At 42.6% G+C, this 27,140-nt stretch overlaps 1 protein-coding gene across 6 annotated transcripts in view; it reads left to right on the top strand.

Annotated features, from left to right (window-relative positions):
* The window catches only part of KCNG2 (potassium voltage-gated channel modifier subfamily G member 2), a 50,597-nt gene extending 23,457 nt beyond the window's left edge, over nucleotides 1–27,140 (top strand). For 5 of the 6 annotated variants that reach the window (XM_081205814.1, XM_081205810.1, XM_081205811.1 and 2 more), the window contains 2 exons: nucleotides 12,782–13,614; nucleotides 24,411–27,140. In XM_081205814.1, the coding sequence (XP_081061940.1) occupies nucleotides 12,859–13,614; nucleotides 24,411–25,235 (1,581 nt within the window). In that variant the 5' untranslated portion in view covers nucleotides 12,782–12,858 and the 3' untranslated portion in view covers nucleotides 25,236–27,140. Of the gene's footprint in view, nucleotides 1–942; nucleotides 1,083–12,781; nucleotides 13,615–24,410 lie in introns of those variants that run through there. The other variant, XM_081205813.1, reaches the window with a different exon arrangement.

Raw genomic sequence — 27,140 nt, 5'->3', positions numbered from 1 at the left:
TAAATGGTTGCATTTTCACTTGTACAGCTAATATATATGTGAGATAAATATATTTAATGGCAAGTTAAGATGGTAAATAAGAATGCACGCTGGGCCCACATTCAGTTTATATATTTTTTGTTCTCAGGGGCACAAATACGAGAATTAGTAAGACTTTGATGTTAGAAAAGGGGAAATAGTAGCACTGGATCTTAGCAGAGGAAATTTCACAAAATGATAAGCAGGGCTGTTTAAAACGATAAGAATGGCAGTGCAGAGAAAGCACCAGATTTTCTTTTAATCTCCATTTTTTATTTGTAACAACAAAGAGATAGTAGTATCAGAAAATTGGGAATAAATTTTATGCTATCTTAGACCTAAGCTGTATAAAGAAGGCTGATCGTCGAAGAATTGATGCTTTTGAATTATGGTGCTGGAGGAGACTCTTGAGAGTCCCATGGACTGCAAGAAGATCAGACCTATCCATTCTGAAGGAAATCAGCCCTGAGTGCTCACTGGAAGGACAGATCCTGAAGCTGAGGCTCCAATACTTTGGCCACCTCATGAGAAGAGAAGACTCCCTGGAAAAGACCCTGATGTTGGGAAAGAGGGAGGGCACAAGGAGAAGGGGACAACAGAGGACGAGATGGTTGGACAGTGTTCTCGAAGCTACCAACATGAGTTTGACCAAACTGCGGGAGGCAGTGGAAGACAGGAGTGCCTGGCGTGCTCTGGTCCATGGGGTCACGAAGAGTCGGACACGACTAAAATAACAATTTCAGCTACTGTTGTTTCATGGTGTCCATTCCTATCTGAATTTCTCAAATAAACTGCATTTCATTAGATTTAATAATAACTGCATGCCTGAATAGAACATATTACTGCTGTATCTGAGCAACAGCCATGTGTAAAAGTAGAATGAGGCCTAAGTGAATGCCAGCAAAACACACACTTTTTTTCTATTCATGGTCCTTCCAACAAGAAAACATCTGCAACTTACTCAGGATACAGAGAAAGTATCAGTCCCTTGGATGCACACCCTGCAGCAAAATATGCTTTCTATTACAGTTTATGTAGAAGTGAATGAGCACTGTGTTAAATGGGTGAGTAGTGATTTGACAGAACATGGTGCATGTTTGCCAATGTTACTCTTCTTAGTCAAGCATCATACACTAGAGGTATAAGCACCTCTTTGTTAAGCATTCTTTTGATATTATTTTTTATCTACTACATTGCTTTTAAAAAATCAATAGTGTATAGTCTGGGGTTTTGTCCTTCTTTATCTAGGATTTAATTTCTGGAGTTTTTGCCTGAAAGACTTCGATTCTTCTAGTATGTCATATTGTGGTGCAGCTGCTGCTTCAGTTGATTTTCTTAAAAAGATCTATCCTCCTAAAACATTTTAGATCTTCCTGTGTCCCAATGGGAGGCATCTGCTATGCAGAAAGCTAGGAGCTGGATGGTAGACACACCATCTTTGCATTCATCTCTCACACTTGAGATAACATCCTTGGTATTTTCAGTGCCGATTTAGGATTGGAATGGAAGCATGCAGTGTTTTAAGTGGACCCAATAATGTGAATATCTGTTGAGTAAATAAAATGAATGTTCTGTAGGTAGGTAGGGACACTCCCCCCCCCAAAAAACCAAACCCTGTTCCGTAATATTTTGTAGGTATATCTATTTGCATGGATGGATAAAATATTAATTTCATAAAACTGCATTGTTGTGATGATTCCATTTTATTTTGAGCCTATGGCCTAGCTAAATTGGAAAGGCCCCTGCCTACCTTTTACAGTATAGAACTAGCTGCTTTCAGGTACTGCATTTAGCGGGTGTTTGTTCCGGAACACTGAAAAGATTAGAATCCATAGTGAGCACTGTATGCATGCCGGGGGGGGGGGGGTCAGCTAGGCATGCATACCCTCCCAACAGCCTGGGAACCAAAATTAGGAAGATCCTGAGCGAGACCAAAAATCAAGAGGAAAAAACGAGCACATTTCAGTCCGGCATTCTGGCACAAGCCAGCTGACTTGTGCCAGAGCGCTGTACTGAAAAATGGACTTTTTTTCTGGACTGGCATTCAGCTGACATGTTCCAGAGTGCCAGACCAAAAAATGGGACATTCCAGGATCCAATTAGAAGCTGGGATTGGCTTCTATAATTTCGGGATGTCCCACTTAAATCGGGACTTCTGAGCGGTATGGGCAAGGCAATTGTGCTTAATCTTGAATTGTTTTGTAGGCAGATGAAAGAGGATATTGGTTAATATTTAATGAAGAGGAAAATTAGTCAAAATCTTAATAGAGATACTGAAAAATGAGTATATGTGATTAGATGATATTATGATGAGGGCTCCTCTGAAGAGCTAAATGGTTTTGATAGGTTTAGGATGGTGACATTGGGTTACAACTTCTAAGATTGCTGTGATCCTTTGATCGGTGATTAGAAATCACAGGTGTATTTGGGGAGTGTATAAGAAACATTGCTTCGCAACCGCCTCCTTATTTTTGAGGCTGAACCTATGCACATTTGTCTTTCAGTCAAGGCCTATATTTTCAGTTGGAACATGCATCCCTTTATTTTGGGTTCCAGTGAGGGATACTTCCAATCTAGGGACTCAGCTAGATTGGTAAAGAAAAAGTGTTTTATATGCATTGTATATGTGATATAACACTGTGTACCAGATGGCGCTGTGGAGTCCCGTCTTTCCCTACCAGATTTCCCTGTATGAGTTTACAATGCGTTTAACTGAATCACTTCTTCAACATGTCTATATCCAGCCTAGGAACCCCTTTTAAATTTCTCCAAAAATATATAGATGAAAGTCTCAGTCCTGCAAGGTCTGGTGCTGTGCAATTTTCATGCATTTAAAAGGTATTTGTGTCAGATATCCAAAGTGTCTCAAATTCATATTCTTCTCTAGGGATTGCCAACATGGTACCTATGGATGCCTGTAGAGGCTTTCTCTTACACCCTGTGCCCCCTCTCCCTGCTGAAAATGGAAAGAAGGCTTGTTGTTGTTCTTGTTTAGTCGTTTAGTCATGTCTGACTCTTCGTGATCCCCTGGACCAGAGCATGCCAGGCACTCCTGTCTTTCACTGCCTCCCGCAGTTTGGTCAAACTCATGCTGGTAGCTTCAAGAACACTGTCCAACCATCTCGTCCTCTATCGTCCCCTTCTTCTTGTGCCCTCAATCTTTCCCAACATCAGGGTCTTTTCCAGGGAGTCTTCTCATGAGGTAACCAAAGTATTGGAGCCTCAGCTTCAGGATCTGTCCCTCCAGTGAGCACTCAGGGCTGATTTCCTTAAGAATGGAGAGGTTTGATCTTCTTGCACTCCATGGGACTCTCAAGAGTCTCCTCCAACACCATAATTCAAAAGCATCAATTCTTCGGCGATCAGCCTTCTTTATGGTCCAAAAAAGAAGGCTTGTAAGAAGCATTTGATTGTGGCCAACAGAATAGGTTGTGGTGAATGTAGTGTTCATGGGAGTTTATCCAGTTTGGAAATGGGCCCAAAGGTTGGCAACTGATATTCTATTGGACATAATGTGAGCTGCTTGCTTATTTGCTTCTCTATGTTTTACATTTACTGAATAAATAATGATATTTACAAGCCTGCAGCTTGGTTTAGAAAACAGGAATGGAAAAGATAAATTTTAATGCATTTCTCGTGCCTAGTGCAGTCCTCGTTTTAAGAGGTTACGTGTGCCTCTTAAACTATGTAAAAAGTACATAGGACTGTTAAGATTAAGACCAACATTCTTATAGCCAGTCCTGTGTAGCATTTATGTCTAGCTACTCAGATTTATTTAGAATGGTTAAATGGGTTTTAATTCAAGCTGTTGTGCTTTATTAAATATGGCTTTGTGCATTATGAAATGCGGATTCGTAAGATTTGTGCATTTTCAGGGGGAAATAACCCTACCGTCCACCTCTTCTGTAACCTGGTGGAATGGCTGCTGCTAGGTGACGGTTTAGCGAGAGGTAGAGTCAAAGGTCGTTAGTGTCTCAGCAGAGCCAGTGGAATTGTCCTGCTTCTTATCTCTTCCTCTGCGGCAGCCGTCTTTGAGAGGTGTGCTTGGGAAGGAGAGTATATCACCTATTAGAGAAATGGCAACCGCAAGAATGCTGGTTGGTTATAATTTGTAAAATATCTTAGTAGAGTTATGGTTCAGTCCCTGGAGTTTCACAATTGACTTCAATATAGGGTGTAGGCTTTAATTGTTATGGCTCAATCATGAATATATTTTACTAGGAAATAAGCTCTACTGATTTCCCATCAAACATCATATTCTTCATGTATATCATCTTTCCTCACTGATGCATGCTTCCTAGACTTTTTCATGAGATTACTTGCCTGTTGTTTCCCTTCCCACTAATAGTGACAGCTTCTGTAAGTACACTGCTAACCACTAAAGGATCTTGGCTTATTATAATATGTCAGACTTCCAGATTGCATTCTTTAGTTGACCACCAGAGGTTTAGCAGAATGCTCTTTCTGCCCACTCCCTTTTGAAATAATTGTAAGCTTATCCACTTTTATCCACTATTTTCTTCGCACTTTGGTTCCCTCGTAGATCTTGCAGCTATCATTTACCACCACAAAAATGCCCCCATAAGCACTACACAGAGCTAGCAATTTACTGTAGGAGTTTCGTGAACCATAAAATACGGGAAGGCATTCACATCTCTCCCTGTTGTTGTTTTTTTGAAAAGGAAGTCATTTCAGTTTTTACAATGTCAGCTAGCGTCATAATGTGCACTGCTAACTATATAGAATCAGCACACAGGGCTCTAAGTACTTTTCTGCTGTTTTTAGTGAAAGATTAGGGTGCCCAACATTTAACTGCTTTTGTTCCTTCTGTCCTTGCATATGGAAAGGAAATCTAAGTTACCATATCGGTAACTTAGATTTTAGGTTAAGCTAATAGAGCTGACACATGTGAGGCAAGCAGAATCTAAAAAAATCAGCCTATACAACAGTAAGATAGAATTTACAATTAAAATTATTCATTATTAAAAATGGGATTAAAAGTGTGTCATAATTTACATTCCTTAGGCAAAAGCCGCAAGTTTTCTGCAGGCGCTGTTTAGGTTTTTAGATATTTGTCCTAACTAGGGTTGGGGGGAAATTTTGATTCAGTTCACATATAAAGGTGAACCTACCTAATTCACACTTTCTAAAACATAGCCATCCTTCAACATTCATGCTTCTCTGAATTTTGCAATGCACTTCTTCTGCCACAGAATGAACCTGCTGCGTTAAGCCAATGGCCCATCTAGTCCAGCATCCTGTTTTGACAGTGGCCAATCAGATGCCTGCTTGGAAGCCTACAAGCAGGACATGAGCACAACAGTACCCTGAACACTTGCAGTTCCCAGAAACTGATATTCAGAGGCATACTGCTTCTGACAGTGGAGGTCGAACATGGCCACTGTGGCTAGCAAGTGTTGATAGCCTTGTCCTCCATGAATTTGCCCATTCCTCTTTTAAAACCATCCAGGTTGGTGGCCATCACTGCCTTTTTGTGAGAGCGAGTTCCGTAGAAGAAGAGTTTGGATTTGATATCCTGCTTTATCACTACCCAAAGGAGTCTCAAAGTGGCTAACAATCTCCTTTCCCTTCCTCCCCCACAACAAACACTCTGTGAGGTGAGTGAGGCTGAGAGACTTCAGTGTGACTAGCCCAAGGTCACCCAGCAGCTGCATGTGGAGGAGCGGGGAAGCGAACCCGGTTCACCAGATTACGAGTCCACCGTTCTTAACCGCTGCACCACACTGGCAGTCTCAATTACAAAGCAAATAGTTTAGCTATGCCCTGCATGAATGAGTACTTCCTTTGGATGTCCACAAGTTCTGGTATTATGAGAGTGGGAGAGAGAATTTTCTCTATCCGCTTTCTCCATGCCATGCGAATTTGTTACCAAGGGGGCCAGGATCTCTTTACACCTTGGACACATCAATGAACTTCTGCCCACCAAGGAGATAGCTGTATATGTGACGGACAGTGCTAAATACTGGGGTAGGGTGGGGTGGAAACCTGCACCTCTGTTGGCAATGTGCAGAATTGTTTTTGTAGTTTGTTACCAGTACTTTATGGACAGCCTAGGTTTTCTTTAGATAAAGGAAAGGAGGGGCAAGAACGTGTACAAAAATGTACATACTATGCTAAAGTGTGCATAAAAATGCACAGTGAAGATAGCATTAAAAATGCATTATATTAAGGGAAATTGCTTTGGAAAAAATGTGTGCATTAGGTAAAATTGAACACAGAAAGGATACAGTAGGAGAAATCCACCCTAAAGTGCTGATGAATTTTCATGAGAACTTTTTTTTAAAAAAAACCTAAAATGCATACTGATGTGCACATTTGGAAGAACTGATCTCCAGATTGGAAAAATTAGAAACAAGAATTGACCAATTTATCCACCCCTAGTTCCAACTCAAGAGCTCATTTCCCTGCTTAACTGATGCTTATCAGGGGTGTGAAGTAGGAGCTTTCCGAGTTTTCCTTTCCAAAAAGGGGAAAGTGGTGAGGTAGCCAGTAAAAGCATGGTGGGGCACTTCCACTCACTTTACCTCTAGCCAGTAGCATCACTGCTTCTTCTCAAGAGACAGAGAACCCTTGCATAATTGGTGGTCCACTGTAAATAGGATTGTGCATGCAGCCTAATCTGCATGCAAGCTGTTTCAGGTTCATGAGAGCCTTTCTTGCTGCTAGGGTCAGCTGAACACATTTATGTTGTGATTTAAAACCTTTCTCAAAAAATTGATTTCTCCCATCTACAGACATTTGATTCAGACAACACACTTGATATATGTGCATGCATGGAAGGAGAAGAACTGTCTCTAAGATCAGATGACAGTTTTTGAGTTTGTGTACTTAAAGATTTTCCAGGTCATGGTTGCTGAATGGATGTGTGTGTGCCTTTGGTACAGATTCCTCTGAATGCATCTCTTTTTTATATCATGAACTAGGTCTCACATTATGGTACAGCATATCTCTTAGTAACATCTGTTCAAAAGAAGGTGCTTGGCTGGTTTTTTTGTTTGAAGGAATTGAAAGCACAGATTATTTTCCCCCAATTGTAATAGGATTTTCAAACATGACACCATTGATGGGGTGAGAGGAATAAAAACCTTGGCAAGCATGAAGTGGGGCATTTTGAACTGACATAGAGTGATTTCAATATGTGTAGCAGAACAATATATGCTTTTTGAGAAACAACATATTCTTTGCAGCTGAAAATAAATGCACAGAAACAAAACCCTGTCACTCACAGAGATTTTTACAAAAAAAGGCCTCTATAACAGGTTCAGTTTGTTATTTCTAAAGAAGAAATTATGATGTTTTCTTCCATCCTATTGCATTCCAAGTTGGAAGTGGAAGGCAATATTTCCAAACAGATGAGTGCTCTTTGTATAGAGGGCATGCCCCTTTAGTAATGAAGCCTTGAAAATTATAGGTGAAATGTGAATAATCAGCTTGTGTTTTGTGAAAGACCCTGATTATTCCTTGAACCAGAAGATTTGTTTCTAAACTCATCAGTTACAAGGTAACCTTCCTATTTCAAGGGTCCCTGGAGAATATGACATGCTTCCGACTTATGCCCTGATGTTGCTAGAATGAAGTTCTACCGCCATTTGCAACAATGAGGTATTTGCCTAGCTATGTCTGCCTGAAGCATGTTGTTTTGGCCTTTGGCCTGTGGAGGTCTGCAGAAACACAGCCATGACCTCTTCTCACTTGTTACAACCACAAATTATTAATTAGCCTCTGGTTCCAACTCCAGCAACTGTTGCAGGGCAGTTGAAATGTGGCCTTTTGGAAAGGGATTATACTGGGCATAGCAGTGGCACAAAGCTCTTTGAATGACTGCTGTAAAACCACTCTACAAAATCACATTCACAGACTTTCCTTTCCTCCTCCTCCTCTTCACATTTTTCTAATGTGCCATCTTCTTCGAAGTAGTTTATGCCTACAAGACTCACTCTCAGGCAGTTGTTTAGTGGGTGAGCATGTGGAGATGTTTACTATGGTTGATGACTTCTCAGAGGCTGTGACATTGCGCTTCTAACAAATGAAGCAAGTGAGGCTTTTCGTGAGGCATATTGATAAACTTAATGGAAAAGCTTCACCTGCTTAATTTGTGTATGCCACACTATACAGTAAAAGGTAGAAGATGGTTGTTAAAAAGATGGCAACCCTGGTCTGTATCTCAGACACACTGAGATCACAGCTGTCAGTCGTCAAGTGTCAACCAGTCCTGGGGTTTCCATGTTGTTAATATGGCCCAATTGTATTGGCCCAGTACAGATGACCAACTCACTAAGCAGTAAGGTTTTCCCTGAGAGAAGTCAAAAAGTGGAGACTTGCTCTAACCCATAATAAAATAATTTAATGCCCTAATGCTCAGATTACTAGATTGAGGTTTACTGTAGGAATACCTCTAAAGTTATTTTTCTTGTATGTGATGCGTGATAGAATTATTGTATGGTAGTATTTGGTGCCATGATGCAACTGTATCTTGGGGAGCAGTGCCAGAAAATAAAATAAGTCCTGCTAGCATAGATCTGGGCATGTTATTAGTACAGGTATCTCTACTTGTAATCCATTTCATTTGCAGCATCCTATATGATACACCTGGAAGCTTTTGCATTTTAGGTTAGTGATGCAACTTCAGTACTACCCAAGGTTTGTCCTCAAATCACCGTACTTTTCTGTCTATAGGACATCCCCATGGATAAGACACCCCCTAATTTTTGGGACTCAATATTAAGAAAATGGGGGGAGATTATCCAGAATGGGAGAAATGCCGGAAAAAAGCTCACCCAAATTCCAAACGCTTGCAATCGAACGCAACGTAGAAACCTCCTATCATTTTTCCGATCGACACCAGCAGCCACCAGTCCCACGCCCAATTGCCGCAGCAGAGCCCAATCACCAGCAGCCATTGTCACAGCAGAGCCCAATCACAAGCGGACATCGTCGCAGCAACACCTAATCACAAGCGGACATTGTCGCAGCAGCGCCCAATCACGAACAGACATTGTCGCAGCAATAACACCAGTGACAATCTACTACTCAAGACAGAAATCATTTCCCTCTGCACTACCCATGTTTAAGACTACCCCAATTTTTAAGTGTTGTTTTAAGGTAAAAAAACATCGTCTTATAGATGGAAAAGTACGGTAGCTTCTGTGATGTTTCGCTAGTGCTAAGGCATGAATCAATCAATGTTATGACAGTGTGATATAGAAATTGCTTATTGTGAGTAATAATGTTTCCTAGCTGATGCTGTTATATGACACTAATCACTGCAGGCTACCATATACTCCGAATGAACTCTCCTATTTCTCTGGAGAGAACTCCTCACATTCTGGTTTTTATGTATGTTTCATGTTTGTGGCTTTAAATCACAATAAAATAAACTGTGTTTTGAAATGCATTCTCTTCCATGGGACTCTTGCTCATAAGCTTGAACAGGCTTACGGTATAATGTATTCTGATGTTAGAGAAAGAATTGTATTTGTATGTTAACCTGCAATTTATGTATCTACTTTCAAGCTTGTTTTAGGTTAGTGTCATATTAAGAGTAGAATGGCTCTTATTCACAGACATTTGCCTTGGTCTACCAAAAGAGATTTGTATGTGAATGCAGGCTTCCATGTATGTGGCTGATAAATATAGTGCTGCATTAGTATTCATATTGCAAAGTTCCTCTGAGCCCAACTGAACTGTTTGGATGCTCCTTTTGATCTAGATTAAGGGGAAATAACATGAAGAAGTTAACTTCAAGGTACAATCAACATGTTAGGTAAAGGTAAAGGGACCCCTGACCATTAGGTCCAGTCGTGACCGACTCTGGGGTTGCGGCGCTCATCTTGCTTTATTGGTCGAGGGAGCCGGCGTACAACTTCCAGGTCATGTGGCCAGCATGACTAATCCACTTCTGGCAAACTAGAGCAGCGCACAGAAACGCCATTTACCTTCCCGCCAGAGCAGTACCTATTTATCTACTTGTACTTTGACGTGCTTTCGAACTGCTAGGTTGGCAGGAGCAGGGACCAAGCAACGGGAGCTCACCCCGCCGTGGGGATTCGAACCACCGACCTTCTGATCAGCAAGTCCTAGGCTCTGTGGTTTAACTGGTCAATTATCTGTTAGCAATGCAATGGATTATTATTATTTTTTTCAGATATAGGTACTCCAAGACTGAAACTTGTTTGGTAGGAAGAAAAAGGGCCAGAGTTCCATGAGAGTCCCCATCTTCTCTGGCTATCCCTGGCTAAAGGCAAATAGCAGTTCCTGTATTTTAGAACCAATGTGGTACCCTCCAGATGGATTTGAACTGCAACTTCCATCTTCCCTGACCACTGGCTACATTAGTCAGAGATTATGGGAGTTGTAAGCTAACATCTGGAGGACTTTACCTTGGCTACCCCTGCCTTGAGAATATAGGTTGGGGCCATAGGTCAGTGGATGTAATTTTGCTTCCCACCTTTGTATTTTGAGTCATATTTGGCAGCAGGAAACATTCCATTCATAACAGCAACAAGTGCTTCAGCAACTTTTTAGCGTTTCCTCCATGCCTGTGTTTTTAAAATATTGGGAATTAAATTATCAAGTGCCTGAGGTTGTCGAGTGAAGATGTAAAACAGCTGTAGATCTAATGCATTTTTGTCATTAAGTTTGTATAGACAAATGAAAGACTATAATTGTCACTGTTTGTGGAATGGAAGTAGCAAGCCAGACATACCTGTAAAGTAAAATATACACACATCAGTATTCATGCCAAAACAAGATTGTTTAACATATTCTTTTAGGTGTTTAGATACATGAACACTTGTTCTAAGTATGCTGAAATGGAAAAAAGAAATCATGTTCTGGTCTTCTCAACTCTTGAGATACAATGCAAGGAATACATTGGAAAGATGGCACCCACATATTTAGCTCTGAATATTTTATCTTAGACGAAGCATGCAATTGTGTTGACAGTGCCCTTTCCTAATGTAAGTTGTCTGGACTTGTTTGTTCTTCATGCACTTTGCAGTTATGACACTTGCTGTTTCTACTCCACTTGTGCTCTGCATTGTGTGACTTAATTGGTCTAGGGCAGCTTTTTGTCTCTTCATTAATACATTTATGTTGTCACAGTGACTAAACATTATTTCGTCTTGTGTAGTTTAAGCAAGTTTAGGTAAACATTATTGTTTAGATGGTTTGATTAAATTACTTTAAATGCTTAAAATATTTTTAGTACATGTACAAATAATACTTTTAAAGTAAAGAATACACAATACAGTGGTACCTCGGGTTAAGTACTTAATTCGTTCCGGAGGTCTGTTCTTAACCTGAAACTGTTCTTAACCTGAAGCACCACTTTAGCTAATGGGGCCTCCTGCTGCTGCTGCTGCGCCGCCGGAGCACGATTTCTGTTCTCATCCTGAAGCAAAGTTCTTAACCCGAGGTACTATTTCCGGGTTAGCGGAGTCTGTAACCTGAAGCATATGTAACCCGAGGTACCACTATATAATAAATCACATTCCACAAACTTACATCAGTATATCTCACTAGTTAATGGATGGTTAGAGTACCTTTTGTCATTGTAGATGAGCTTTAAGGACCACTTACTGATGGTGAGTGGTGACTGCAACCCAGGATGATCGCAGTCCGAGCCAGGGACAGACTTTTGATCCCACATGGCCTTGGGGGGGGGCAAGACTCCCTTCTCCTCTGGCCATGTGGGTTGCTGGGGCATGTATTTAAATGGAGCTATCATGGGCAAGTAAAGGGGCATGGCTTTCATTGTGGACCTGAGTGAAGACTTCAGCCCCTAGCGTTCACTTGGGTCTGCTCATGAGGCATATAAAGAAGCATCACCCAGACTCACCAGCTCAGTTGGACCTGGATTCCCTACCCTCCCATCCTGTGTAGCATATAGTCCTGCCTGAAGGTGAGAGGGCAGGTCCTTCATAAGACCTTGCTATGAAAATAGTTGGTTGCATATTCAGAACCAGGGAGAAATTTGTCTGCAGACAAACTGGGCCTATCAGGAAGTTTTGCTTACGTCATGGCGGGTATCCTTGGGCTGGAGCCTTAATCTAGGAGGGGGGGGCTGGGAGCCCACCCACTCCTGCTTCAGGTAATTGGGGTTAACCCATTAAAGGGGTCCAGGTGCAGGTGCTCTCCAGATGTCCAAAGGAGGCCAATGGGCCATGGAAACACCCCCCCCCAGCTGAATGACGGTCTTAGAGGGATCACCCGTATTGGATGTACGTCACATAGCGATTCTTAACCCAGGACAGACCCTGCAAAATATTAAACCAACAGTCGGGCTGAATGATTCAGGATATAGTGGTACCTCTGGTTATGAACTTAACCTGAAACCATTCTTAACCTGAGGTACCATTTTATCTAATGGGGCCTCCCGCTGCCAGCGTGAGATTTCTGTTCTTATTCTGAGGTAAAGTTCTTAACCTGAGGTACTACTTCTGGGTTAGTGGAGTCTGTAACCCAAAGTGTTTGTAACCCGAGGTGTTGTAACCCGAGGTCCCACTGTACATACCCACTGCCTGTGTCAAAGCCTACTTACATTTGTAATCAATAAAGTTGTGGTCTATTTGAACCCAAGATGTTTGTCCAGTGTGTCTATTGTATCCTGTTTTCCTTTTCTCTAAGGGCAATTGGAAGTTAGAATGATCCCAGCAGAGGTGCTCAAAGTTTTAAGAAATGCAGATGAGATTTGTTTTGTCATATAAAAATGCTAACTCTGCCACTCTTGCTTTATTTTTAGACTGGCCTTTTGTGTCCCCACCAGTCAAGAAACTACCATTTCTTTGAATAGGCTAGGCACCCCCATGAACGTAACAAATGTATCAGGAAATGGCATTGCTCCCTGGGCCCACAGATCCCGAATTCACCTCATATTCTTACAACAACTTGGAGACACTATGCGAAGTGCAGGCAAAGAAAGGATTCTTCTACAAAAAGGCCACACTTCTGCGTCCTGGGGAAGACTTGTGTTGCTTTGCCCACCGAGAGGACCGAACTGCGTATGTGATCATCAATGTAGGTGGCATCAAATACAGAATCCCATGGACCACATTAGAGAATTGCCCCTTGACCAGGCTTGGGAAGTTAAAATCGTGTAACAACTACGAAGAGATCATGGATATCTGTGATGACTATGATGTCAATTGCAACGAGTTTTTCTTTGACCGCAACCCGTGTGCCTTCAGGACCATCATGACTTTTGTGACGGCTGGGAAGCTCAGGCTCCTGAGAGAAATGTGTGCCCTCTCTTTCCAAGATGAGCTGGTTTACTGGGGGATAGAAGAGGAACACCTGGAGTGGTGCTGTAAAAAAAGGCTGCGGCAAAAAGAGGAAGAGATGGCGGAGGCTGCCCTGTTTGAAGAGGAAATGCTAGCTAGTGAAGAGCCACAATGTGCCTTCGAGGACAGTAGCCGTTTGCAGTTCTGCATGAGAAAGCTCAGGGATATGGTGGAAAATCCTCACTCGGGGATCCCTGGAAAGATCTTTGCTTGCATATCCGTTTCCTTTGTTGCCATCACTGCAGTTAGTCTCTGTATTAGCACCATGCCAGATCTCAGAGAAGAAGAAGACCGGGTAAGTGAACAGAAATGCATTTTATAAAAAGTAATGATGCTGAAAATAACATAAAGTGCTGGTGAAGTTTCCACCTCATCCCCAGCATACATCCCGATAAGTCCATGTTTGGTGCATCAGTTTCTGTTTTCTGTAGATGAAACCTAGTACATTATTACGTAGATACTAAATTTCAAAAATTAGTTTGAGCAGATGTCTCCCAAAGTTCTGTTGCCTAGCTGCTGCTGTTGTATTGCAACCTTTGGTTGGATCAAAAGGTTCTCTTCTAGTGACAGAAAGAGCTTTGAGAAATTGAAATGCCGTCTATGTAAGCAGAGTTGACCGAGACTTGCTCCTTGATCCAACATGTGTCTACTCAGGCTGCATACACACAACAGTTCATTCTAGAATCAGTGGAGACTGAGTACTTGCAAATTCTGACAAGTTTTAAGTGAATTGTTTTTCAGAATTCTTACTTAAAACCTTACAAAATTTAATATGCTGTTAGACCTTTAAAATATCCCCTTCTAAATTGCTTACAAAGTTTGCCGCTTCCCTCAGCACAAAAAAGACCACACGTTTGGTAAGTTTAAAACGGTTTACTTACAAACTCTTCAAAGTTCAGATTTCATAGGCTTTCCTATACAGCAGCAAGAAAAGACAGGCAGTATAGCTTAGGTTCCAGAATGGTAGGAGTTTCTAAATTATTTGTATAGAAACACAAAGATGGCTTGATCCAAGTGGTCTAAGCTTGGAGCATTCTGCTTAGACCTCCTTACTGGTAAGGTTCACAGGGCAGAAGGATGGTGGAAAGTGGGAGAACAAAGAGTTTGGTAGCCCTTCCTCTCAATGTGAGCAGATGTGACCTGGCTAAGCCTAGCAGGACAGCTTGCTCTATGGTGCTTAACCCCTTCATTCATTAATCAGTGTTAAGCATGTTGGTTATATGAGGCTGATTTATCCCACACATACAGCCTGAAGCACTCCAGAGGTGATTATGTCCTCAGGCAGTGACTGCTGACAAAGTTTCAAAAAGTAATTTCAGGATAAAACAAATTGTCTATGATAATAAGCTGGTATAAAAATGTAATATCCTTGAAGCAGCATATTATTGTAACTGATGGTGACAAGCAACAAAGGGCAAATAGTTAATTAATTAGAGCAGTGATAAACTGCTTATTGATATGCCAGGGCAAAGCATAAAATGGAACCTCATTTTACCACATATATCAAAATCCTAACCTGTTGCTGCCCTACTACAAAGGTTTGATTTTCAGGGGTCTGATTCTGCTGTAAAGGGGCAGCTGGTGGCAGAATCTCATGTAACTGCAGATTCAGCAGCAACCATTGGCTTGTTGTCCTGAGAAAGTGGGGGCAAGACTCCTTTGCTTTTTAGACCCCTGGCAGCCATCTAATACTTAAGGTGGTACTGGGAAACTAATAGAAGAGATAGGCACATCTTAATACTTTAAACCAACTAAGCAACCTCCTGCCTGCTTCACTTGATTAGTAATAATGGCTTGCTTTTAACTGTCCTGACCACTGTTTTACACAGCTGACAAGCAATTAAATGTATTTATTTGTCTGCCTGGTGGTGGTTTTTTTTACTAGTCCAGTACATCTTTTCAATATGCAAGTTCTGATATCTTTTTTTACCAAAATGATTTGGCTTTGATTACCCGTTGCTTTTCAAGAAATACCGACCTCTGCATATGGTTCTGAATAGCGGGGAGAAAGAAGAAATTTGGTTAACAAAAGAAACTTTGCATTTAATGTTCACCAATTCCTCCCCCAAACTAAGGCCAAAAAGGAAAGAAAGAAGAAGCTGCCTAGCTGGCCTATTACTTATGCAGAGAAAGGTACTGTGTGCCCATATCAACGTTTATTATAATGGGAACAATGCTGTTTAAAGGAGCCTTGCTGCTAGATTCTTTTCTCAACTTACAAGTGAAAAACTGTTGTAATTAATGAAATTTTAATAGGAATATGTGGTTCAGTAGTCTTGAATTGGACACTATGTTAGAGGAGGAAGATTTGTAGGTATTAACCATTATAACTCATACAGAGAACTTGATACTGTCGGATTTCTTTATTTATTGCATTATATTACACATACTTTATTACACTTCCTGTTTTCCTGTTTTGTGCAGCAGCCATGGTAGGCGATGCATATGAAAACAAGTACTCTGTTTTAAGAATTGGGAACTAGAAGCTTTGCTTCATAAAACAAGCACATACCTTGTTTCACATCCAACTGGCAATTTTACTAAAATGGTTTCTGTTGTTTATATATCATTTTGATATATAATCCACTGTAACTAAGTGAATCAGTTTAGGCTATAATTTTAGGATCCAAGAAGTCAGAAATCTGTGCCCTGGTAAGTCATAAGAATATGTGGAACTGCCTTTAACTAAGTAAACCTGGACTTGGCTCTCTAATGCAGTTCTCTAGCCACACAATGTATACAGAACTGCATATACTGGGGTGAAGTGTCCATAAGAATGTGTATATTAGTGAAAATAACATGCAAAAAGGCATTATTTTAGGGGAAATTGCATACAAAAGTGTATGTTGGGATAAATTCTCATGCAAATACTGGTTAAGTTTCATGAGGACTTTAAAAAGATCTCAGACTGATGCGGAAATGTGAAGAATTGAATCTAGGGTTCAAAAAATGAGAAACTGAAGTTGGCATATTTGTGCATTCCTACCATCTTCATCTGCTTTGGTAGACCATACCTACAAAAATAATAGGAAGTGCTAAAGTACCCTTTACCACAACTAATAGCTGGGACATAGAAGACTTGTGAGAATACTGCACCCAGGCTAATATGGATTTAAGCAGTTGCCACAGTGTGGAAGCAGCTCTGTCAAACCAGCCTTGCAAAGAAAATGACAGCCTAACATTTTAGGCAAGTGGTTGCTTCATAACCTTTGTTGAGAAAGCTCCTGTCAATTTGTGTCCTTTCAATGGTAGTGCTGGGACTAACAGAAGAGCTGGGTGGAGGGAATGCCTTTGCCAGTATTGGCACAGAAGAGCGAACCAAAGCCAAAGCTCGCTCCAGTTGTATGTTTTCAGTCAAAATGATTGGTTGCTGCTTAGTTTCATGCAGTAGGTCACTCATGAGCCAGATGACTCACTTGAAACAGACTGTATCTAAGAGGAAGTGTTAGGCTTCTAGTTCATTGGCAGGAAGCATGGCTTAGAGCCTCATCCTTCTGGCTTCAGCAAACACTCCTGGATACAAATTAAACTACAGAGGGTACCACAAATATCCAGGACACTTTGCCATCTTGAAACTGGAAACTTGATTTTAACAGGAGAGATATTGCAGGAGTGTGGTTTTACTGATTGATACCGCTTCCCCACATCTCAGCCCCACAAAGCATTTGTGCGATGATCTTTGACACGTAGATCTTGATGGCTGGATTGATTACCATAAATTCTCTGCCCTCAAGTGGAAGAACCTGTATAGCTGTCCAGTGGAGGGGACAGATAATAGCTTATTTGCATCCAGCTAGGGTTTCCTTGAAATCTTTTCGTCAATAAGTAATCCTAGGTATTTAAATCTATGTACTTTCTTGAGTGTATGACCATCTAATGTCCACTTGGACTCGGTAACCCTCCTACCAAATAGGGCAACCTTAGTTTTGGCATATTTAACTTTTAGGTGTTCTTTTTTACACAGTTGGCCAAATTTGACCAGCATCCTTCTGAGTCCAGTTTTGTTGAAAGAGAGCAGGACTAGGTAATCAGCGTAAAGCAAAATGGACACTTCACTGGTTTTACTGTACAGAACTAAAGTCCATGAGAGCAAATGTTTTTCTGATATGGGTTTGTTGACCATGCTCACAGTAGTTCTATCTTGCGTTCACTTCAATTTTCTAATTCTCCTTCTCAGTCCAAGCCTTTAAATATGAACATAATTATGTGCCCACTTCAACACTTGTCACAGTTTCACAGGGCCAGATATAATCTTTGAGCAGGATTCAACTAATGAGTCCTGTCGGACAGAACCCACGCCCAAGGACTCCTGCTTGCTCAACAGGGCTTTCCCCGCCTCTCCTCCCCCATGTGCTTCCCAAAATCAACTCTAGGAGTGTTGGGAGAACCATCAGAATGACACACACGGAGAGGAGGTGGGAGATTCTTTTGACAGGCAAGCCAAAACATTTGCCCTGACAGAAGGGTCACCTTAGTGTGGCGACGAGTTCCTCCTTTTGCATGCTTCTCATCATATATACAAAATGGCACAGTATAATTTTTAAACATGAATTGTGAAAATGATGTATATACCTATACATCTTTCTTTGACTGGGGAAAAAATGGAGTTGGAGACGGGTCATTATGGCTTGAGAAGAGACGGAAAGATTTCGGGATTGTGGGGCTGCCATGTTCTGAACTTACGCTAGCAGACAAATATTGCAGTGGCCTAGAATTCCTGTGCCGTTGTACAAGCCTGCCAATTAAAACACACACACCATATAATGAAGAAGTGACAGTGGAAGGGACAATGGTTACAAAAAGAGCAACTGTGTAGGAGGAGCAGGGTCATGTGGGCTGGTCCTTTTCTCAATTCCCCATGCGTGTGTGCTGGAGCGGGTGCTGCCGCCATGTGTGGGGATGTTGGGGATGGGATGGCCCATGCGCCCTTGCTCTCCTTACCATCAGGAATGCCTGCATAGTGCTATTGAGCGAACTGAATCTCACAAAAGGCTAGTACTTCTTGGTAAGGTGCCTGGTTTCATACCCCCCCCCCCAAAAAAGTGGAGCACAAATAGTGGCAAATCACAGTGATTCTGTCCCTCCTTGTGTCTGTTATCAGGAGCAGATTTTCATCTTCTGATGCGGAGACCTATGCAGGCTGACCACAGAATCATAGAATTGCTGCAATTAGTTTGAGGGAGAAAGAGGAGTGGTGACAAGACTCCACAGCAAAATCTTCTTTGTTCCTATATCAGCTGCAGTTCTACTTACTGTGAAAGAAATCAGAAAACTTCATATTTCGGGATTTAACTGGTGACTTTTAGTATGTATATGAGCTCTGTTCAGCTCTCAGTATCACCTTTATTGAGGACCAGGCGTTTTACTCTGAACGGATTAAGGGGATTTTTTTTTACTGCTGTATCCAGTCATTATATTATTGGCTCTTGTGTTGCTGTTTAAATGGAAAAAATATCAAGTGGCTTAAAACATTCTGAGTAGGATTAAACATAGTTGTTGGGAGAAAGCAAAGGCAAAAAAAAATGTGGAGGTGTTCTCTGACAAGTCCTTTCATTATATAAGAACGCCTATATACAGTAGAGCTCTGGCATATTTTTCAGATGTTATGACTATGCACACACAAGTGTTGACTTGTGAAATCTGAGTAGATTTCCCCTGCTCACTATATTTTGCCCATTTTCATGTGCATGCACCCATTCACTTCTGTGGTATTTGTACACATATCTCACCGTTATGGAGAAAGTGCTATGCCTGCCACAGATCTTCTCATAAGGAAGAATGATTAAAAAAAAACACCAGGCACCGCCATTCATGCTTTCTTCTGAACATATACAGGTTAGGGGATCTCCTCAAAACCCTCCCAGGTGCATTCATTGTCCATGAGTTTGACATCTCAAGAGTACTAGAGCTATACTATATTGAGGCAGTGAGAAACTGGAACTCAGCTTGGAGCTGCCTATTTATTATATTTTGTAAGGGCTCCCTCGGGTAATTAGCCCTTCATCCCTCTCCTGTTATATATTTTGTTGGCCTCCGGGGATGTCTGAATATCACTAACCTTTGCAGAACCCTCTGCAGCAAGAGTCTAGTTTAGGATCCTCCAATTTAAAGCAAATGTTTGTTATATCAGATAACAAATATTGTGTATTAACACAAACTCCAGCATCCTGTAAAATGTTCAGAGTAAGCACTTGGAAAGTTCTGGCTTTAGAATAGATTCAGGCCGACCAAGTCAGGAGGTCACAATTCTTTTGTATAAAATGTAGTATGAATGTAAGGCAAGTGGATATTTGGTTTCCAAATCCAAGCTCCACAAATATACGTACTGTCCTCCTTGCAAATGCTTTGGGTTACAAGCTCCACTAACCCAGAAGTAGATGCTCCCGGTTGCGAACTTTGCCCCGGGATGCGAGCTGAAGCCACGCACCGGCAGCAGTGGGAGGCACCATTAGCGAAAGTGCACCTCATGTGGTTTCAGCTTAAGAACGGACCTCCGGAATGAATTAAATTCATAACTGGAGGTACCACTGTACTTTAATTCAGCAGGGGAGAATTCCACCCTTCTTTGAAATTTTATTATATGTCCTCAACTGACCTGACCTGAAATGAAACTGAAATTAGGATACGATACAGGTGGTTGCGGGTCCATATATTTTTCAGTAGTTGAACAAATTCTTTCCTCTTCTCTGTAAGTAAAAGATGTTGGGAGAAATGGATGGTAATAGAGAACTTTCAGCTCTTATACTGATAGAAATAAACAAACTTTGGTTATTCAAAGACCTTTTCTGTAAGTAAAATCTAATACTTTATTTGGAGCTTGATATTTGGCACATAACCATGATGCAGGCACAGCTGCATGTTATAAACCTTTATGCTGACATATTTGTGACATAGCTATGTGCAATATGTGTCAAGTTTGTTCTTCTGTGCTCCCAAAAATAACATAATAACATTGCTGGCAACTACTAAGCACATCAAGTTAATTCAGAGATACCTGGCCATGTGGTAATTGAAATGGCTTTAGTATCTTGCTAAACAAAACATACACTGGTTACTATTTCCTTTGATATCAGGTCTCCCATGATATGGGTGCATTAGTATTATTATTTGTATACAGTATTATCTGTACATTCATATGTGGTGCCATTGCCCCCACGTGGTGAGTTTTGGGGGCAAAGACTTCAACCACCTGACACTAAATACTGTCTTCTGGAACCATCCTTGGAAATAAGTCCAGAACCACTGTAGGAACATGACCCATCTCCCACAGGAGGACACTGTGGTCAATGATATCAACAGCTGATGAGAGAACTAAGAGCAACAGAGTTGTACTCCTCCTGGGCCTCTCCTGATAAAGGCCTTTCATCAGGGCAACCAAGACCAATTCAGTCCCAAACCTAAGTCTGAACCCAGATTGGGATGGGTCTAGATTAGGGTGGCCCAACCTCTAAGTGGGCCGCAACAATACTTCGCCACGGGAACTCGTGAGCTGTACACAGCTTTGTTGTGCAGCGGGAGGGAGGCAAAAATGTGACACCTTCCCCAGCCCTCACGCTTACAAAGCTGGTTAGTGAGGTGCTGGGCTTTGGGAAGGAGGTGCAAGGCTCTGGCAGGGTCCTAAAATGATCCTGTGTCCTTCCCAAAACTGGGAATGTACTAAATAGGCTTTGGGAAGGAAGGACTCCAGGACCCTGTCAGAGCCCTCATGCCTCCTTCCCAAAGCCCAGCACCTCGCTTACCCCTGCTTTGCAAAGGCAGCATGAGGGCTGAAGGGGCATCAGATGTTGCCAAGGGCCATCAAAAAAGGCCTCAAAAGCCACATGCATTGGACCATCTTGGAGACAAATCAGTTTTCTCCAGGAATGCCTGCCGCTGTGGCTCCATGACCCTCCCAACTACCTTGTCCTCGCTTGTGACCTGGCTGTAGTTGTTAAATACCTATCAAGTTCTGAGCATGTTTTTCAGGAGTAGTCACACCACAGCTTCATACAAAGACACCATACCCTGGGCACACCCAGTAATGCCCTCCCCCAGCATCTTAGCTCACCCACAGGGTAGAGAGCTTTAGTGTAGGGATACAAGAAAGTATTAACTCTGCAGTTCAGCCTGATATCCCTGTTTGTGGAGGATAAGACTATTAGTGGCTTCAACTCATGATGTACAACCTCCAGCATCCAAGGTAGTATGCCTCTGAACACCAATTGCTGGGTACCATGAGTTGAAACTGCTATTGGCCTTATGCCCTGCTGATGTGCTTCCCATGATCAGCTGCAGTGAAAGTAGGATGAAAGTAGGTATTTCATCCAATCCAGCAGGGCTCATTTTATATTCTTAAAATACATGCAACTCTCTTCACCTGAGGCAGAATTACAATATATTATGTGAAACTTGTAAGTGAAAACAACTCATGCTTATCATCCTAATAAACTGTATCTGTCATACAATCTATTTACTTTCTGGAGGTGATTAACACTCCTAGGGAAGTTAATAGCAAAAAAGCTCACAGTGAATTGCAGGTATATTTGGAAGTGGAAGAGCAATCACAGAAAAAAATCATCGTTATTATTCTTCATTGGTGCTTAAGTGCTGTGAAGGTGAGTTTGTTTGTTGCGTTTCAAACGAGGGCATTGTTCGTCTTCTAGTAAGGAACTGATAATCACTCATTCAAGCAAGGTTTTGCCCCAGAGATAAAATAAAATAGCAGTGATTAGTTTTAATTTATATATTGGAGGGGAAATTGTTCTGTAAAACAGAACTAATAGAGTTCTGTTCTCCTAGAGAAGCACTCTTTAGTACAGCAGCACTTTTTAGTACAGGATAGTTGTTCTCAGCTTTTTTGCAGAGGGTCAGGACTCATGCATGAACTGCGCTCAGTCTCTTGCCTGAACATGAAACACACTATTTCTGTGTGCTACTTTGACAGTGCTTTAACACTCATCTGTGGGATTTTGATCTGGGGAAATAGCTGCTATAAAGATATGTAAAGATTCAGCAGGGGGTCTTATCAACACTAAGGGTTAGAACGTCACCTGCTCCCCCCCCCCCCCATGGAGGCAGGTAGAACTTTTCTGAAAATAAAGCATTGCCACCAAGACTAAATCCTGAAAATGTAGGGCTTGCAATAAGGGCTTGCAATAAAGAAGGTGGAGCATCTCTTTAGCGACAAGGTCATTGCATATTCAAGATAATTACAGTTTTAATTCTACAGGAAATTACTTTTGTATGACATTCAAAAAACATGAATATGCACTGGCATAGCATGGGCTTCTCTGTGAATGTAGCAACTGACAACAAATAATGTTGCTAGCTAGGATTCTATATGCGCAGAAATGGAAGGAAGAAGTTGTTCCAACCAAATAAGAATGGATAAATAATAATAATAATAATGGACTATGCAGAACTGGCAAAATTAACAGACTCTAATGATGAGTTGTCAGGGGCTCAGGAGCAGAGGTACAGGGGAGAGAGGAAAGGGAAAGCGAAGGGGAAGAATCTGAGGGCAGCGTAGGGGAATACGACAGTGACCTGAGAGATTCCATGAGCTTCTCCAGCGAATCAGAAGATTCCCAGAAGGAGGCGCCCATGGTCAGGGCAAGGGGGGTCCCGGGGGGACACACACCAGAAACAAGGGGCCAGCGGGGACTCCCAAAGCAGCAGCTGGAAATCAGGACCAGCTTCCCCACCAGAGCGTAGTGGGGGGGAAGAAGAGTCCCATGGGGCAGGGCCAGCGTCTCCTCCAGCAGGGAGAGAAGATGAGTCAGGGCTGACCACGCCTCCATCGGAGAGTGAGGGAACGGAAGGGAGGTCGGGTCCAGCTAGCCCCCCCGAAGGGGAAAGCAGTGACAGGAGCAGTGTAACGGTCAGGAGGAAGGTTGCCGGCTGGGCGCGCGCGCCAAGTTCAAATGTACGGGCGCGCGGGACAGCAGAAAACCCAGATTGGGAACCAGGTCCTAAAGCCCGCCGGAGGCAAGGAGAAGAGTCAGGGGATTCAGCGTCAGAAGAGTCTAGGAAGGGCGAGACCCCAGCTGACAGGCGGAGCCAGAGGCGGAAAGAGCAGCGGAAAAGGTGGAGCAAGGCTAGAGTCTTAAATTGGTGTAGGGGGGGGGGAGATTCAGACGGAGCTTCGGCGGTCTAGAGTTTCAGACGTAGAGTTGCACGCTGCTGATGTGAAAGACAAACTGAACTTCAATAAAGACTTTTGTATATAACAACGAAGTGGCGTTGGTCCTTTGTGAGCTGGGACCTAGGGCAGCTCTGACATGAGTGTTTTATGGAAGAATGGATGCCTTTATTGGACTGTTTAAAGAAATACTATAGTACGATGTACTTGTGAGCAGGATTTGAGCTATGAGTAACAGAAGTAATTTGATTACCGTATTTTTCGCTCTATAGGACGCACTTTTCCCCCTTCAAAAATGAAGGGGAAATGTGTGTGCGTCCTATGGAGCGAAGACGCCATAGCCCCGCGACCCTCTCCCGGCTGGAGAGGTGACGCGCGGCTATGGCAGGAGCCTCTCCGCTGCGCCTTTCCGCTGCTCCCTGACCTCCTCTTTGGGGCTGGTGGTGGGCTTCCCCCCGCCAGCCCCAAAGAGCAGGTCGAAAGGAACCTGAAGCCTGGAGAGAGAGAGGGGTCAGTGCACACCGACCCCTCTCGCTCTCCAGGCTTCCAAGGTAGCCGCCTGAACGCACCTTAAACGGCACCTTGTTTTAGAGCAGGAAAACAAGAGGGGGAAATTCTCCCCCTCTCTGCGCAGCGCCTCCTGCCGCTTTGCTGAAGGGGCGCTGGGCAGAGAGGGGGAGAATTTTTTTTTCTTGTTCTCCCCCCTCTAAAACAAGGTGCGTCCTATTGTCCGGTGCGTCCTATGGTGCGAAAAATACGGTATATTATTGTGGTTATGATTTGATAGAAGATAGGCTGCAGCAGAAGGGAGAAACAATAACTCCATGGGAAATAGGGGTGGGACGTCGACAAAAATGATGACATCATGTTTTGATACTTGTATATGTTAAAAACGTTGAAACTCAATAAAATAGAATTGGAAATGTTGCTGCTGTGCTACGTGACTCTTTAAGTTTCTGTCTTCTCCACAGGGTGAATGTTCCCAGAAGTGCCATGACATCTTTGTTCTGGAGACGATCTGCGTGGCTTGGTTTTCCTTTGAGTTTGTCTTGCGCTCCATCCAGGCAGAGAGCAAATGCGCCTTCTTGAAGACTCCGCTCAACATTATAGACATCTTGGCCATCTTGCCTTTCTACATCTCTTTGATTATAGATACAGCCTCTACCAAAAACACTGACAAACCTGGGGGTAGTGGCGGTGGCAGCGGTGGTGGAAACAAGTACTTGGAGAGAGTGGGCCTTGTCCTCCGCACCTTGCGAGCCCTCCGTATCCTGTATGTCATGCGCTTGGCCAGGCATTCACTGGGGCTGCAGACCCTGGGGCTTACTGTACGCCGTTGCACGCGGGAATTTGGGCTCCTGGTCCTCTTCCTTTGTGTCGCTATGGCACTCTTCTCCCCACTGGTTTACCTGGCGGAGAGTGAATTGGGAGCCAAGCATGAATTCACCAGTGTCCCCAGCAGTTACTGGTGGGCTGTCATATCCATGACAACTGTTGGCTATGGAGACATGGTACCTCGTAGCATTCCTGGGCAGGTGGTCGCCCTGAGCAGCATCTTGAGTGGCATTTTGCTAATGGCTTTCCCTGTCACGTCCATATTCCACACTTTTTCCCGCTCGTACATCGAGCTTAAAGAGCAACAGCAGAGAGCTGCTAGCAGACAGTACCATCATGTGGAAGAAAGCACCAGAACTCTGAATGAGGACAGTTCCCATGAAGGAGATGCCACATGTTCACAAGAGGTTGATGCAGAGGTGGTTCATGCAGAGACTGAACAGGGAACTAAGAGTTGCTGACTCTAGTGAAACTGAAGTATTGTAGGAACTCCATGGGAACGAGGGCGAGTAGATATTTCTCATATCTGAAACAGCCCCTGAACTGCCCATATCAGGGTACTCAGCCAAACACAGTGTTGGAGAAAGACTGCCCTTTTAAGCATTGGCTTAAGTGACCAATCCTGTTTCTTAAAATAATACTGAAGACAATTCATCTGCAGCATCCTTAGAACACAAGATACTTTTCAGCACTCAAGAGTGATCTTGAAGGAACAACAGTTTAAAAGACAGGTTTCCACTGTGCACATAGGGGGGAATAACACTGCTAAAACAGTTGTGTGTATGTTTTTAAATAAGCGCCCCAAATTCAGGGTAAAGTACATGTGCCATAGGACTGGGAGCAAGAGATAGATTGCACAAGAACATTTTTTTTCCTAAACCCTGTACCACAGGTGGTTTCATGGTTTTGTAAAAAGTCATGGAGTATTGCACAGAAAGGGTTAAAGGTGAATTTGAAAGTATGGGGACAAAGGGCCATTTCTGACAAAAGCTACCCCTAGTTTACCTCTCTGTTTAATTTTTTCTTCAATAGAACGAAAATCAATAACCACAATTCTGGCTGCCTGCTGACAGGTCTGACGTGTGCTTTAGCTCTTTATGCATTATTTAATAAAACATGCAGATTTACCACAGTAAGCTTTTGCATCCTAGCTTGGATGGCAGACGTATACAATATGTTCCTTTTTGCTCAGATTTGAATGTATATTGTTTTAAAATGATGCTGTTTACTTCCAACGTTTGGTATCTTATTGCACTTCTCAGGATGTGGCGCCCGTTGGTGCCAAGATTTTCAAAACTGAAGAAAACATATCTAAGAAAGGTCAGTGTCTGATTGGAGGACATTTAGTTCCCTCCCATCATCCATGAATAACTAAAAGGCAGGGTGGGGCTCTCCCCCCCCCAGTAGATACACTTAGTGAACATAAGGGAGGAGGTAGGAAAAAGAACAGGGAGGTGATACTACAAATTGTAAAGCAGGGGCAGTTTGTAGTGCATTTGGATGCAGCCCATAATCCCCCCCCCCCAGGTCAGTGGGCATGCCAAAAACTCCCATTTGTGTGTATGAGAGCTGTTTTTCCAATGCCTAATTGCCCCACCAGGATGGGGGGTACCTGGTGGGAGAACGAGAGAAGGATGAGGCAGGAGGGGAGAGAGATTAGGTATGTGGATGTGAATATAGGGATAGGGCAAGGGATGCAAGAGGGAAAGCGGATGGGCTGGCTCTCCCCATTTTTGGCTCCAACCCCTGGTGTTGCCTGCTCAGCCCTCGGGGAAATAAAGCTTCCCCATCCCCGATGTAATAGGAACAGTAAAGACAAGTGATGCAGTATCACTATTATTTATTAAATTTATTAGTAGCTTTCTTGCCATGCAACTCAAAGCAACAATTTGCAGCAAAAAATGAACACATGCCTACATTAAATTAATAAAAGAAATCTAAAAAACCTTTCTGATTGGTTTTTTTAAAAAAAGTAGATAAAAGCCGTAGGTAATTAAAAGCCAAAGGTGTAATGATAAAGGATTGTTTTTGCCTGGTGCCTGAAGACATGTAATGATGGTCCCAGGTGAGCCTTCCTGGGGAGAGCATTCCACAAGCGAGGAGCCATTTCTGAACAGGGCACACAGTTCTCATGGTGCAGAGGACAGCATATGAAAAAGCTGAACTTTCGACATTGTGAAGATGCACAGAGAAGAAGCACAAGGCTTTTTGCTTCCTGTATCAGCAATATGCAACAGCTGCTGTTATGATGTAGAAGAAAGACTCTGAAAGAAGTTATGCTCTAGTAGGATTGAGAAATCTCTCTCTCTCTCTCTCTCTCTCTCTCTCTCTCTCTCACACACACACACACACACACACACACACAC

This window comes from Podarcis bocagei (genome assembly GCF_964188305.1).
Source record: "Podarcis bocagei genome assembly, chromosome: 8".
In the NCBI taxonomy this organism is placed as follows: Eukaryota; Metazoa; Chordata; class Lepidosauria; order Squamata; family Lacertidae; genus Podarcis; species Podarcis bocagei.
The sequence above is the reverse complement of the archived record's forward strand: the minus strand, read 5'-3'. Positions and strand labels throughout refer to the sequence as shown.